We start from the raw sequence: 16463 nt of genomic DNA, 5'->3' as shown, positions 1-16463 counted from the left end.
TTCCCATATTCGGAAACCGGCGCTACCGCACCGAGCCTCATCCCCCCCCCCCCCCCCCCGCGGTCATCGTTTCGTCCACGCATCGGCATCGGTTCACCTTCTGCATCAGTCACCGTACTCACCGTTTGGCCACGACGGGATCGGAGCTCCCGTTCCGTACGTGACCGCTCGCTCCTTTACGGCCACCTGTGCTGTCCTGCCGTACCCAGGCGAAACGCCGTATGAACTTTCCGACGTTGCCAAATTTCTTCGGATAAAATTTTAAGAGGGCCTGATGCCGCAAATTCTAGCTGGAGCCAAAGGCGCAGTTGCTGTTAATGGAAAATGGCTCATGAATCACGATGGGGACATCGGGAAAGTCTGAAATCTGGCAAAATTTCGCAATAGGATTCGTTGACTTATAATAATAAAGGACGTCTTTTTTCAACCCAATCCACTAGTTTTTTGTGCTCATCAGCAACCGTTGTCTGAGCCTAATTCAAAATTTCTTGATCCTTTTCTCGCGGGTCTTAAAGTGGATGGGAGTAAACGGTTTCATCAGAAACCTCGAAAAGCAACCACTTATTTCAAAATGGCAGTGTTCTTTGCGACAAAAACAACACCTGAGCAACAGCACACTGGAAAAAAAAACACATTGGATCTAGAGTCCTGACTCTTGAAAACATTGACAAGAAAAAATACTCTCGATTCAATCGGATTTTTGCTCGAATCAAAACGAAATCCGCTTAAATTAAGAGGCTTGAGTCTTGATTTAAGCTAGATTCTGATTGAATCGAGAGTACTTTTTCTTGTCGATGTTTTTAAGAGTCTGGACTCTAGATCCAATGTGTTTTTTTTTTCCAGTGCAACCGCGGTGAGGTGATGGTGATGAAGTAAAGTGTAAAAAGTACACATGTTTTTGTATATCTCTCTATTATAATTCGTATGATATTCTTTGTAGAATAAGACGTGTTGCATCGACCAATTATTGACGCGCTTTTTTGAACCTAATTCGGGATTTGGCTTATTTATTCTTCAGCAGGTCGATTGTCGAATCGTTATCGAATGAACTCTATCGATAAATCCCTATGTTGGCAATGCTTTTTATCGATCGAGGTCATTCGATAACGATTCAACAATCGGAAATTTGATATTTGATTCTATTGGGTCTAAATTCCAACGGTATCTATCCAGAAAATTCACCGAATTTACTCGCAAAAACTCGCCTATTCATTCGAATATTCACAATCGAATCGGTGATTCTCAAAAAGACTTAAACGCCAAAAAAATTAAAAATTGTTGGTAGTTCGGTATTGCTAAGGCATTCTTGCATCTCGTTGCAGAGTGCGACGAGTCGGAGAACGGAATTTTAAGGCGTAGGTCATCATAAAAATTGAAAGAAAGGAAACAGTATTTCATCGGAAGAATGGCAACATCCGAATGTTAATACGGCGTTTTTCCCGAGCACGGCAATGTAGTTGTTTCATTGGTGGTTGTTGTTGTTGGATTGGAGGCTGGGTCACCATTCACTGCTTCATTGTGCAAAGGGTACTAATCGATCTTTTGCAAGGTCCTAGTATTTACGGTTTAAACGTCGTTTCCAGAGACAAATGAACCATCCACCACGTAGCTTTTTTCTCCTCCTAATTTGATGAAGTAGATTTTGATTCCGTATGGAGTCTGTGACCGGGACTGGATACTATGTTGACTGTCGAGAGATTACAATGAATGTCAGAGATTGCATACTTTACTATACTCCGAGCCCTCAAATTTTTCTGGGTGCGAACCTGAGACCTTAACCAAAAATCGTCGTCCTCGGACGAAGGAACGGAACTCCGTTCGAAGGTTGCCAAATAATTGACTCAATTAGTTAATTTATTTTACAAAAATGTTCCTGTGCAACTTTTATCCAAAATTTTCTGATTTTTTATGAAGTCTGAGGAAAAATCAGTGAAATTTCCAATTAGAACTGCCCAAGATTTTGTCGGTTACTTTCCAAGTTGCGCGAAAGGAACTTTGCAACATTGAAATGGAGTTTCGTTTTTTCGTGAGGGAAAATCAGACATTCTGCAACCATTAAACCAACCTTGCAACTTATAGCCCTCTGGTGACTCTAAAAAACCCTTTTTTGGGGAGCTGCACCCTTCATCCTTCAAACAACTTATTTTTTGGCTCCTAAGCAGAATCATTAATTCGTGAACTCGTTGAGCTAGCTGTCTAACTTATGGCTATCAAGAAGGCAAATTCAAAATTGTTGCGCATAATAAAAAATATTCTACCCACAAAAATAAACGTTTCCACCATTGTAGCGCGAAATCTGAAGTAAAACGTCTTTATTTCTCCTCGTCACTGACATGCAGTAGCGAAAATCACTGGGTAAAGTCGGGTGCACCTTCGTTTGAATGGTTATGCAATTTTAGCTGCTAGGAAGTTCGAATAATTGCACAAGCCTTCAGGAACCAATCGTGCTCCTACTCGAGTACGCCAAACATGATTTCTAGTCAGTTGTGCGTCTCAAACAGCAGATCGCATCCTTGTGGCTGAATTGTAGGAATAGCTAAAATTATAGTTGCCAATTTTACCTCTGAAAAGGTAAAGGAATATTATAAAAAAATCAGAAAATACGGAAGTTTTAAAGGCAGTTGCGGTCAGAAAAGTTTAACAATCGAACAATATCAATGGTTACCAAATCCAAAATAAAAATAACATTCAATGCACGTTGCATGACCTCCACATTTTTCACCAACTCGATACTAATGTACTTTTTCCTCCTTTTCTGTTTCAGATCGTGTGAAACATGGATAACCTGGAATCTAGATCGTCCTATCATCATCGTCAGAAATAGTGTGGGAATTTCCTTCCGATTAAGTTCGAACCATCCGACATTGTGACAAAGAAAGTGCGGTGTGCAATACTTTACGATAATTTTTCCCGAATGTAAATTACTTTATACAAATCCGTTCGGTCAGTGAAAAAGCATTCGCTTCAACTTCTCCCAACCAAATTCTCTAGAATGCCCGCGATAGTGTTCGCGATGAATTAGTTTCTCACACATAGGCAGCCCGCATTTCCGTCCTATCGATTATCTGTGGCTTTTGCGGTACATCCAGAGGGTTCGTATCAGCCGGGTCCTTCCCGCGGGATCTCCGCGTCGCCCGAGCGAGGCTCTACTCAAGACCTGTTCTTTTTCAATGATGGTTTTTAGCACGCGGGAAATGAATCCGAGTTGCTGCAGAGGTTGGTATAATCCCTATATCAGCCTCGTCGCTGCCCAGTCATAGTGATAATTGTCTCCCTCTTTGGAGTACCCTCCATATTCGGTTTTCTTTTTTAATTTTTTTGGATTGCGAAGTCGAATTTGCAAGAGATTACTAAATTTTCTGTCACAACCTTAATCCATGCTTCAAGACGCGTTCGACTGCCTCTTTGTTTTCACCGAACTGTGCTTCTGCTGAAGATAATAATCTCTACGGTATAGCTCGTATTTTCTGAGAGATAAATGAAAGTAATCGAACCATCCACCACTTCATTATCTCAAGAGTATCCCCAGAGTATTTGGAACATTCCAGGTCATTGAAATACTCCTTGAAAGATCCAGAAATTCCCGGATCATTGGAACTATTTGGGTCGTAGAGTCTCTCGTACCTCGAGAGTATTTGGAACCTTTTGGGTCATTGAAATACCCCTCTAACAATTCGGAACCCGTCAGATCGGCATAGTGTCCAACTATTCTCACCGGAATATCTTGAGCTTCCGGATCGTTGAATCTGAAGGAAGATGATCGGGCTGATGAAGAAAATGCAGAGCGACGACCTGCTGCAGCTGGCGCTCTTGCTGAGCCTGCTGCGGGTGGACCGGAACATCTACTCGCACGTGGACGTGGAGGTGCCGGCGGCGACCCTCCCGGCCCGGGTCGGCATCATGGACGAATGGGACGCCCCGACCTACTTCCGTCACTTCCGCCACGGCGAGCTCCACCCCAAAAGCCTGGACTCGATGCTCCTCGACTACGAGCAGCGGGTCTTCGACGACCTCAACTCCCTCGGGCGCTACAACCTCCCGCGGCACCGCAACGTCACCGCGTACCTCCTCAACGTGGGCACCGCACCGGACGTCCTCGCCGAACCGGGCACCGCACCGGACGTTCTCGCTCAGCCGGAGCTGGAGCCGAGGGCGGAGGAGTCTCCGCTCTCGCCCATGCCCGAGTCCCCCGACTCGTCTCTCCTCAACGGAAGCCTCGACTCACTATTCCAGGACGGCCCGCTCAGCCCGCCGATCCCCGACATCGAATCTGAGGTAAGATTTCCCATACCTTAGTTCTGAGTAAATACTAGGGGGCTATATGCCCCGTGGTCGCTACGCGGCCAAATCTCCAGAAGGTGCTTCGCGGGCTCCATGTTAAGAGCGGGCTCATTTTAGGACTGTCTCTATCAATAAGCGCGAAAATCATGAAAATCAACCCGGTTGCTATTTAGAAATAACTGTGACAAGAAAAGAACATTTACTTTGTCTAAATGAGAGAATTATCATAACTTTTACACTTTATATTGGGTTTTGTCTCCACGGGACGTTTCGTGGGATTTGCCCCAGGGAAATATATCACTTGCGAAGTTTGGAAAAATATTGAGTTAGTCAATACTAATCACAGTACTAAGCAGAATTCTTGTGGAGTCGTAACAGCCACTCAGAGAAGGGAAGAAGAAATTTTGTTGGTTTGTTAAACGACGCAAAAGCCCAGAAGTTTCATTCCTGCGACTCGGACTTGGGACAAATCCCACAAAACGTCCCGAGGAGACAAGGCCTAAAAAAATGTGTTACACTTTCAAAATCTGAATCGACCGGGCTCGTTTTGGGAATAGTCCCAAAACGAGCCCGATATTGATAGAGATTATTGATAAGAGATAGCTCTTATCAATAGCCACAAAAATCGTAAAAATGAATATTAAGGGGATCAGAGAACTTATAGTAATGATTTGATTATCAACCAGTTACATTTACCATCACATGCTATTTTTGGATCTTTGTAGAAACTACGTATGTGACATTAGTTCCCCTATGCAGATATGTGTCTTCATCAGAAACAGTAGCTCTTATTAAAAAAAGGGCCAAATTGAACCCGGAACAATGTGATGTACATAGATTGAGCCCAAATCAATGCTTGTTCATGGAGAATTCGCTGGTGTTTGAAATTTAAAGAACATCGTGTTTTAGGAGAAAGTGCTAAGTGAACTGAAAGCAAGGATAATCTTGGTTCGTAAATTGAACAACTATTGGAGGAGATATGACAACATTATCTAATCTGTTAAAATACATGTGTTTAAATGGAAGATGCCGACAGATGACTTCACTGAGCGGTGTGTTTTCTCACTTTTGAATCTGTTTTGTACTATTTTTCGTATCAGAAAATTTTTTTAAAAAATATACCGCGAAAGAAGCCTTTAAGCACTCTCAAATGAAGCAATAAAAATTTGCGTGCAAATTTTCCATTCAGCAGGTATATCATGAATTATTTTAGAGTCGCTGAAGATTTACTTAATCACATTGTGAGATCATGACGATAATCATGACGATCGATCATTTCAATGTTGACTCGTAGGTTACGGGAAATCAAGCCGCACGCCGGTTAACTGTCCTAATTTCTGGAAATCAAACGACAATCTAAACAGATATGCACCTCATTTAACCAAGCGCACGCGTGTGTGGAGGAATGATGAAAATCGCAACATTTTTGCATTTAGAAGCCAAGGTTACTTACTTCGTATTTTATGCGTTTACGGGATAAAAACGCGTAGGAAAGTAACAACATCTCATATCATGGGAATCTAATTTGTCTTTTGATGTCTTAATGGGCCTGTCGCAAACTTTTGCTGGAGCAAAATTAAACTTGCCTCTTACGGAAATGGCTCAATAGTAACGGGAAAGTCTGACTTGTACTCGTAGTCCTAACTTCACAATCTGCGTCTGAAATTTGCGGGGTTTTTTTTAGCTTCCCTCTTCAAAAACAAAACTACGGAGACACTTTTGTCAGAAGGGTCGTTCCATTCAACCCTTGCGTACCAGGATGTTTCACAATATTCAGCATGGCCGATGCTTCCGTGCGCAAATCGAGGGGAGCACATAGGTCAATCAAGGCGGATCTGAATCAACGTGAGAAAAATGGGGACGTTGTACATCGATTACTAACCGGAGTCGGTCATGTTGAATTTTGCGTAGCATCGTAGTACGCAGGGGTTGGAAGGAACGACTCCTCTAAGGAAATATTCACCTGTGCCGTATGGTATCGTTTTTGAAGCGGGAAGCTCAAAAAACGAAAATTTCTTACGCAGATTGTGAAGTTAGGAGTGTATTTCAGACTTTCCCGATTAGCTCATCGTGACTTTTGAGACATTTTTTAGAAGAAAAAACTCATGGTACACGGACTGTATGTCCACTTTTTTTACCGTCCACAGACTTTTCGTCCACAATTTTTACGTCCACAGTTCTAAAGCCCACACTATTGTTAAGTCCATTACTTAAACGTCCACTAAGTTAAGTCCTCTAAAATCAAATTCAAGCGTCATATTTTAGTCTGTGTGTAAAATTATATTGACAATATCGAAATGAGAAAATCAAGAGAGAATAAGGTGTTGTTATCGTAACTCATATTTTAAAGGAAATAATATTTTCTTCTTTTGATTCATCTTTTCAAATTGTCTTTGGTAAATACTTAGTTTCATTTCCATCCTTGAAATTTCCGATATAAAATATGCCTTAAATGTACATTCTTTTTTTTTTAAATGAAATTGATTACTTCATTTTTAAAACGTGGTAAATATTTGTAAAACCTTTTCCAAGCAATGGCATCGATATGAATCTCAATGAGCCATAGTTGTGATGAAAGAAACTATACAAAAATTAATAAAAGAGGGAAAAACTAAGAAGCACGCAATTTTTTGTGTTATCGTGTACATTTTATTTGTACATCGACCTTGAGTCAAATACGTCCAATTTTGAGCGTTTGGTTGCGCTTACACCACGCTGCAGCACAGTAAAAGCCCAAAATATAAAAGAATAAATTTGAATCCTTTGGAAATCATTAAATTTGACACGGAACCACTATTATATTTACAAAAAACACATTATATTTTCCAGTAGTACATATTTCTTTTTCATCAATTTAAAAGGGAATAATCAATGCAGAGAGTGTGAACATTTCAAAATCATGAGTTGAAAAACGCTGACTCCGCGAGTTTAAATATTAGAGCCTAACACAGAGCGGAACGGCGTGTTAGCAGCGCAGAACGCGCACTGGCGCCTACAAACCTAACGGGATACTGCACGTATTGCGCAACGCGTGAAGTATCCCGTTAGGTTTGTAGGCGCCTATGCGCGTGGTACGCTGGTTGCCTGCCGCGCCGCGCCGCAACGCTTTAAGCAACTATTTCGCGTCAGAGGCGTTGCACAGTATCCTAATTCCTAATCCTGTCATTTAAATGAGAAGTAAAAAATGTGGACATAACATGTCCACAATTTGGACAATTTTGGACATATTCATGGTTGACATTCAATCATGTGGACTTAATAAAGACTGGACTTAACGTTTAGTGGACATAAATAGCGGTGGACATTTATTTAATGGACGGAAGGTAGGTGGACATGAAGTCCTGGAAGCAAACTCATATATTTTTGCGCGAGCAAAAGCTTGTGACAGGCTCATTGATTCTACATAGATTTTATGACATACTATCACTGCACGTCATCGCCAATATGATCGCTTTATTTTCCCTACATCTTCTTTGTCTATCGCTGTGTCTATCAATTTCAATAATCACTCCGCTGGTTGAGTATTCGAGGTGTGAGTGTGAACTTACATCATCGCAGTTGGAAGCGCGTGTCGCGGTTGCGATCGCTTCGCGACTATCAAAATATCTCATATCGGACTTCGTAAAAGTAAACAAACTTTATTCCGATGCTGCGGCTAGTTTGCTTGCATTTTAGACTATTGCCGCTCTCTCGTGGCCGCATACTTCAACAATAGTAGAGTTGTCAATCGGAAAAACCGGGAATTAACCGGAGAATCGGCCTTTAGACAAGGTCGGAACCAGAGAAAAACGTCATTCGTTTTCTCCTCAAAATCCAACGCATAAATTGATCCACACCGGAAAATGTGTAAATCCCTTTTTCGTCTTTTCCCTCACGAAAGAACGTAACTACACTTCAATATTGCAGAATTTTTCCCTGTAAATTGGATTTTTACTAGGAGAATCTTGGACATTTCTAACTGAAAATTTCACCGATATTTCTTCTAATCTCACGCGTAAAAATTAGAAAAGTTTTAAACAGAAAAATTGCATTGGTACGTTTTTGTAAAAAAAATTTAATTGTTTGAGTCGATTTTGCAACCCTCGAATAAGATCAAACTCGAGTCTCTAGCGGGCTGATTGTTGAGATTCATAGAGAAAGCTATAGATAAGGAAGATATAGGGAGTATAGAGCTATCCTATTGGTTGAAATGCGTGGTTCTTTTAGACTGAGGGGGTAAATTATGGACTATAACTGTAGGGTCTTTCATGGGTTGCCGTTATTAGTTTATTACCTACCTTTCTTATTCATCGCAACCACCCGCTTTCACCAATAGATTCCTCCATACCCCTTTTGTCTTTTTGTCCACAGCTTTGTCTATCAATTTCAACGATCAGCTCGCAGCTAGCTTAGGTAAAGAGAATGACAATGCTCCTTCAGATCCCTCACCAACTCAATTTCCCTAAAAAGCGCGATGGTTCCCGGCTGTTAAATGCGATCCAAATGTACTTTTAGTCCTGCAATCCATTCCATTCATCCAATCAACGATCCGTGCGTTAAACAGTTCCGTCATAAATTCTTTCCGAAATTCCAATGAGCCTCGTCGTCACTCAATGCAAACGAAATCCACCCGTTCAGCCATCAGCTAAGGTCATTCGACTAATCACCGGCATTATGCATTCGTTCGCCAACAAAAAACTAGTTATTTATAAAACGGGTACCGCTCGTGTCTTGCTGCCATCAATAATAGTCAGATTTGCCACCACGCTTGTTCGCCCCGCGTATCGTTTTTTTGGAGTGGCTTTTTGGTGCGGCTTCAGGTGTTCGATCGACGCTTTCGACGGTTGTAGAAGTGACCGCACCATACGGATTCTCCATCATATTGAATTGGATCCAAACAATAACAATGGCATAACCTCTTTCAATGCTAGCAATAAGAATAAATCGATATATATCGCTTCTCTGTGACGTGGCACTAATAGCGTCTATTCCGTTAAGGAAGAGCGCCGATGAGCCTGCGATGAGCTTTCAACACGGGAAAAAGGAGGAAGGGGTTAAGTCCCAACTGCTGGATGATACGGACATTCCCAATTAATGGAGGTGTTGCATGTGCTATGGATTTGCGGTTTGACCATTGTTTCTTATGTAAAAGTTTGCGAGAAACACGATGGTGCCACTGGTTTTCTCTGAAATCATCTCCCAAGCTCAAAAAAGCTCTCAAAGGGAGCAAATACATTAGCAGGGTTGCCACTTTATTTGGGGACTCCAAAACTGAAAGCACGGCAACCCTGCTAATGTATTTGCTCCTTATCTTTGCATGGAGAGTTTGTTTTGATGTAGAGGTGGACTCTCAGGGTAGGGTGAGATATCCCCTCCATTTTGGCCTCACTTTGAGAGCTTTTTTTGAGCTTGGGAGATGATTTCAGAGAAAACCAGTGGCACCATCGTGTTGCTCGCGAATTTTATATAAGAATCAATGGTAAAATCGCAAATCCCTCGCACATGCAACATCTCCATTATGGTATTATCCCGATTAATTGTGATAGTATCCCAATCAATTGTGGTAGCATCCCGATAAATTAGATTACTAACCCAAATGGTGTGGTACTAACCCAACTTGAGTTGCGGTGCTACCAAAATTAATTGGAAATGTCCGTATCATCCAACAATTTTGGGTAGTAGGAAAATTTTGGGGGATAACCCCTGACACTTTTTTTCCGTGAAACGTTGCCAGACTACCCCGAATGACATATTTTACTGGATGTCGATCCTGTAAAAAAAAAATCCTGGCAAATTTTACCGGAAGAATGGTAATTTTTCATAGGTCACCTTGATTTTTTACTCAGGAATACGGTAGGGTGGAGATCACCCTGCGTCTGATAGAATTCACCATACTTTATGTGAACGCTATTAGGGCCTCGGTATTTGCTAAGCACCATAAAGTATTTTGGTGATTATCATTCTCATATCACTGTACCTCAAACCAAACGTCTTTTTCTCAGTATACAGAACTGGAAGTCAGAGAAAGTCAGGAATTGTCTGAGGATTTCATCAGGTTGTGCCAACTTCATACGCTGAAAAAGGGGGCTGAAAATGGAGGTCCCAGATGCCTCGTTGAGCGGTGCCCTGAAAAGTGGGCCATAACATACGAAATTTTCAGCGACCGATGATATGGGGGCTAATCAGCCATTATTTTACTTCTGTTCATAAAATGGCGGCCTGGGTTTTAAAGTTACTCGTAGTATTGTAAAAAGTTGTAAATTTGCACAGATTCGTAATATTTTTTGTATGAAGTGAACAATAGCTGAAAATGGGTTTCGATGGTCAACATTCAACAGCGACACCCGTGATGGCTCATTTTCAGGACTCCATTTTCAGCGTTTGAAGTGGGCTCTAGGGAATTTAGAGAAAACTGAGAATTTCGTAGCGAACGCGTTCCTTGATGATCCATTCGCAAATACCGTTTTCAAGGCGATATCTGAAACACGCAACAGCCCTCCATAAATCCTGAAAAAGTAAAGGACTTTTTGTCAGTTTTGTCCCAGACAATTTTGAGAAATCAGGTATTTTCCCCCATAAATGTGAAGGCATCAATTGTTCATTTTTTTCTTCTCGTTCTTCCTTTTTTTTTGTCAGGGACAGAGTGCCTAATTTTGATCATTAGTATGTTTCATCCACGAAAATATCATCGCCTGAATAATTCTAAACTCAAAATAAGACGAAGAAAAACTGGGACACAATGTGTGTGTGCTGCCACTGGCTCTTCGCAAACTTGGAAAGCGTCTCGTCGCGAATATCTGCTTGCTAAGGAATAACGCCGTATGAACATTCGAGAGTTGCCAGATTTCCCCGAATAAAATATGCATTTTTAGGTAAGTTATGCATATTTTTCCTTGAAATTTTCAGATATTTTAGAACAGATTGTGCAAAAAATTGTCTGAAAAATTTGAAGGAAAATATCCAACAGTTTCCTTGAAAATTCGTTCTTTATCGGAGGAAATTTGGCAACGCCTGACGGCTCATACGGCGTTCTCCCCTAGGACGACAGTATTATAATTCGCGGAGCAGCCATCTAACATCAAGAATAGATAATTAACACCCAAAGACATCGTAATATTTTAGACGTAGCATTGTTATGCTTTCAGATTTGAGCGTGTGTACGCCTGCTTGCGAAAGTGTTAGTAGAGGTCCGGGAGGACGCTCTATAAGTATGTCATTGTTTGAAGTTTGAGGCGCGCTCTTGAGGCTGAAATTGACCTCGTTTTCCATTTTTTTCCTGTTTTCTAATTGGGTGGATTTATTGGATGACCATTTTTGAGAAATTACGCGGAAATCTCGAAGAGTTAAAAAGTGTTATCAAAGTCAACACGAAGAATAGCGGAAATTCGTTTTAAAATTTTTGAATTTCTTCCTCTCGCCGAAATATCCCGTAGATTTCGCATATTTTATTTGCCTGACCGCTCGATGAAGTGATATCCCCGAAAATCCCTAATTTTCCATTTCAGGTCCCCAAAAAATGACAAAAATTGTCATTAACACCGTCATTTTTAAATTTTCCAGCCAGCCACGGTGGCGTGGTATAACCAGGAATTAAAAAACTGAGGTGTTGCTTGGTTTTTTGTATGTTTTCGTCGGTTCAACATGACTTATAAAATAAGTCGTATAAAATACGCCTTTTAACGCTCTAACTAGCTTTCTTTCTCTTACTATCTCGGGAAAAAGAGTCCGCGATTTTCTTGAAAAAACTCTCCTAAAACTCCACGAAAGTCCCCAATTTTGGTTTTTCGTAACTGGTAGACACCCTGTTTAAGGAGCGACCATGAATACGGCCCTCACTCTTCTTGACATGTTTAAAGGTAACTTGTATCAGAAGAGGGAGAAAATATGTGTGAAATCATATCTAGCTATTTGCCCAACATAATTATAGGTTAATTTCAATGCCTAATTTTTCCCACGTTGATTGTGGTTTTTTCGCGAGCGGGACATTTGACTTCTTAAGTTCTGAATGTAAGTTACAAACGTTTATTTTGGTTATTTATGAGTTAATTTTGGAATTATTCGGCATGTTCTACGTTTTCTACATGTTTAATGAGAAAACATGTAATACTTCGCTTGCCTATTCTTTTTGTGACCACGGAGCCACGGGAAGTTTCGGAAGTTGGCCGATCAAAAAAAAAAAAAAAAAAACGCCGACACGGCACGCGACGCACAGTGGAAAAGGCCGGAAATGTTGTGGACTAGGATACTTCAAGAGCTCATATCCTCATTTCAACGAGAAGTTAGCATCTGAAGAGGGTGAAGAGGGTTCCTCTATTTTACTCGTAAAATTTCCTGCATGAAACACCCCTTCAAATGTAAATGGTGACGAAGTAAAGATCGAAATGTACAGTTTTAATCCATAATATCCATAGGCGGAACTAGAGGGAGGGGGGTGTTAAGGTCGTAGGCCCCCCCCCTTTCCGCCCAAAAGTAAGGAGGAAGAAAGAACGGAGAAAGGAAGAACACCTATATTTGGTAATTATTCATGACGAAATTGACTCAAACTGCATATTAGATGCTTAAAGATTTTGGAAAATTTTATGGTGGAGGCCCTCTGAACCCCCCCCCCCCCTCCCCTTCCACACCGTCACCGTGTGAGGTGTCTGGATCTGCCTATGATAATCTCATGTCCGATCTGTTCAAACCGGCGTGCGACAGAAGCCCTGAAAAACACGGACAGACATGCAGAGAGTGAAAGACAAAGAAAATTTAAAGTGGATAGCTCCGAATATAATGTTTGCAGCCTTGGGCCGAAGCTCGCTGAAACTTGGGCTTGACATGTATTTTTAATTCCGGAGGGAAAGGGGGAAAAAACTGCCCGCGATCGCAATCAAAAATAGAACCGACGAAGAATATAAATATAATAAATTTTCGCCAATTTGTAGATCTCGGATACGTTTTTGACTCGGAGTCCCGTTTCAGGGTTCAGTCCGGATCAGAGCTAATAAATTAATATATAGCTGGCGAGCTACCTATGTAGGCCCGTGAATTAACACATTTTAAATCCGTGTCGAGCAAATATGTTTTCATTAGGAGCCGATATCAAAACACGATCGATGCCCACTGCGAACATTCGAACCGCGTCTAGCAGAAAGGAACCAAGCCACACCAGCAATTGCCAAATTTAACCGAGCAATTTAACTTTTTACAAGAGAGGATCTGTGCGGCTTTTTTTGAAAATTTTACGGAATTCGCCTCGTACTATGCAGAAAATCCACTGAAATTTGCACAAAAAAATCCACACATCTGTTCTCATGTAAAACATTCAATTGCCCGATTAAATTTGGCAACAGCTGATGTGGCTTAGTCCCTTTGTGCTGAACGCGGTCCATTTAAGCTTGGGCATCGGGCGGCGCGAGCGGCCTCCGGGATTGCAATCGACGAGTTGATGCTCCCAATCTGGAGATTTATTTTTGTTTGAACAGCGATAAAACCCGTGCATCGAACCATGATGCTTGGTTATGGAATAGAAAACAAAGAAATTAAAAAAAATGACTACCATTCATGAATATTTTATTATACCCAGATGCGCACTTAAAATACACTAAAAATATTTCAAAATAAATACGCCTCGCGAGAGACAGGCATAGACATGGAACCGTGACATAATTTCTGCTGAGGAAAGCTCTAGACATGCAGACGCCATTATTGCTAGGAATAAACTCCGATGTGATTGTGGTCACGGCGTAACCACCAGCGGGCCGATTATTGAGATTGATAGACCAAGCTATAGACAAAGAAGACAAAAGATATATGGAGGGATCCTGTTGGTCGAAGCGGGTGGTTGCAATGGACAAATAAGGTAAGTAATAGACTAAGTAACGGCAACCCACGAGATACCCGATATTTAGTCCATTATTTCCTTCCTTAGTCTATAGGAACCATCCATTTCAATCAATAGGATCGCTCCAAACTCCCAATGTCCTCTTGGTCGATCGCTTTGTCTATCAATTTCAATAATCGGCCCGCAGGAAAGCGTGGCACCAAGGATGGCTCAAACGCCTCCCAGAGCCCCTTGATGAAGCGTCCTTCTGTCCCCCTCCCCCCCCCCCTCCACCCGCCGGTCGAAACATTTCCTTGTTTCGGTCATCCCTAAACATGCATCAATGTAACAAAGATTACGTAGCATGGTGTCAACAATTACGGTGTCAACAAACAGTGTTTCTAAGTTTTTTTTGACTCCATGATCATCCAAAAATAAAAAATTCTGACTCTTTTGAAAGATGATCACTGTGTCAACGATCACGACGTCAACGAAACTTAAAACTTCCCGCTATAACATCTTTCAAATTTCAAGTCCTGTTTCTCTTGTATTATTTACTCTAACCTAACCTTACCCACTTTACCTTACAAGACCTAACCCAGTCTCACAGAACTTAACTTTCCCCGACCGTACCCTACCTATCTTCAACCTTACTTACCTAATCTAACAGTACACGTCCTGACCTAAACTAACCTAGTCTAACTATACGTGACCCAAACCTCTCCCGTGCACTTAATTTTTTTTAATTTTACTCGCACGGAAGATATTTTTCTGTTTGTTGACACCGTGATCGTTGACACCATGCTCAGGGCCTATTTTTGCGTTTTACTGCCTGAGCACGACGTCAACAATCGTTGACTCCATGATCAGGTTTTGGGTTTGTTGACACCGTGATCGTTGACACCGTGTTGAGGGCCTATTTTTGCGTTTTACCGCCTGAGCACGACGTCAACAATCGTTGACTCCATGATCAGATTTTGGGTTTGTTGACACCGTGATCGTTGACACCATTCTCAGGGCCTATTTTTGCGTTTTACCGCCTGAGCACGACGTCAACAATCGTTGACTCCATGATCAGATTTTGGGTTTGTTGACACCATGATCGTTGACACCATGCAACGTCACCTTAACAAAAGCAAGTCGCTTTCTTGAAGTTGCGACGTTTCCGCAGCAAGAGGGCGATACGTTGAACTCCGCCGGATTTTTCTCGTCGGATTTTTCATGGCGGAAAGCGAGCAGAAAGTGGGGCAGCGAGTGTTGAATTTATTATTGGAAGGTCATCGTGTCTTGTCACCAGTGACCAGTCACAACTGACAATGCGCCGAGGAAATGCTGACGCGCATCACTGTCGCTGTCACTCGCCTTTCTCCGAGCTCATCATTCTTCAGTAGGATCCAGTGGCGTGGCGTGAATTGCGATATATCGATTGTTGTGTAATTTAAACCCATGATAAAGAATCTATTATTAAGGTGTTCGCTGCGAACACCCTGTTTATCGATCCTTTTCCATAGGTTTAAATGGCCTATCAATCGATATATCGCAAAGCACGCCACGCCACTGGAGGATCTCGGAGCTTCTAGCCAACAACTGCGACCAACTGCCGAATTTTTATGCATGAAATGGAGACTTTGCATGCAAAAATTTTATAGCTTCATCTGAAAGTGCTTAAAGAGCTGATTTTACAGTATTTTTCATAATTTTTTCTGTTAAGGGAAATAGTATAAAAATAGATTTCAAAGTGAGAAAATGCACCACCTAATAAGTCATCTAGCGGTATTTCCTATTTATAAATACACGTATTTTAGCAGATTAGATCATTTTGTCATACCTTAAGAGCTTTTAAAGATCTGATTTCACAGTATGTTTTATAATTTTTTTCTGATATGGAAAGTAGTATAAAAATAGATTTCAAGGTGAGAAAATGCACCGCCTAATGACGTCCATCTGGCGGCATTTCCCATTTAAACACACGTATTTCAGCAGATTGGATCATTTTGTCATTTCTTCTCCAATAATTGTTCAGTTCATGAACCAAGCGTATCCTCGTGTCCAGTTCACTCAGTAGTTGCCACTTACACACGAAATTCATCAAATTTCAGACACCTGCAAATTCTCTACTTATGTGTCGTATGTACTTACCCTTTGATTTTTGTTCGTTGGAAATACATCCTGGGATAACCTGGGATAATAACTTCGGTTGTTGGATCAGCGTGTCCATTGCTCCGGAAAATCCAAAAAGTTCAGATATTGTACTGAGTTTTAAGAGCCGCCTGAAAGTTCTAAAAACTACGGAAATTTTGCACAAAGGTCCAGAATTTTCTCGAAATCGCCGAATTTTTAGGGATGAAATTTGTGTCGTATGTACCTATCCTTTGATTTTTGCGCGGTGCATCCACTTGTG

General features: G+C 41.4%; 1 protein-coding gene across 1 annotated transcript in view; it reads left to right on the top strand.

The window, feature by feature from the left end:
* The window catches only part of cnc (NFE2 like bZIP transcription factor cap-n-collar), a 194316-nt gene that overhangs the window by 6966 nt on the left and 170887 nt on the right, over positions 1-16463 (top strand). Inside the window, exon 2 of the mRNA XM_019044966.2 lies at positions 2765-4275. Within this exon, the coding sequence (XP_018900511.2) occupies positions 3757-4275 (519 nt within the window). The 5' untranslated portion in view covers positions 2765-3756. The remainder of the gene's footprint in view (positions 1-2764; positions 4276-16463) is intronic.

Source organism: Bemisia tabaci, chromosome 2, assembly GCF_918797505.1.
Source record: "Bemisia tabaci chromosome 2, PGI_BMITA_v3".
Taxonomy (NCBI): Eukaryota; Metazoa; Arthropoda; class Insecta; order Hemiptera; family Aleyrodidae; genus Bemisia; species Bemisia tabaci.
This window is presented reverse-complemented; position numbering and strand designations above follow the sequence as displayed.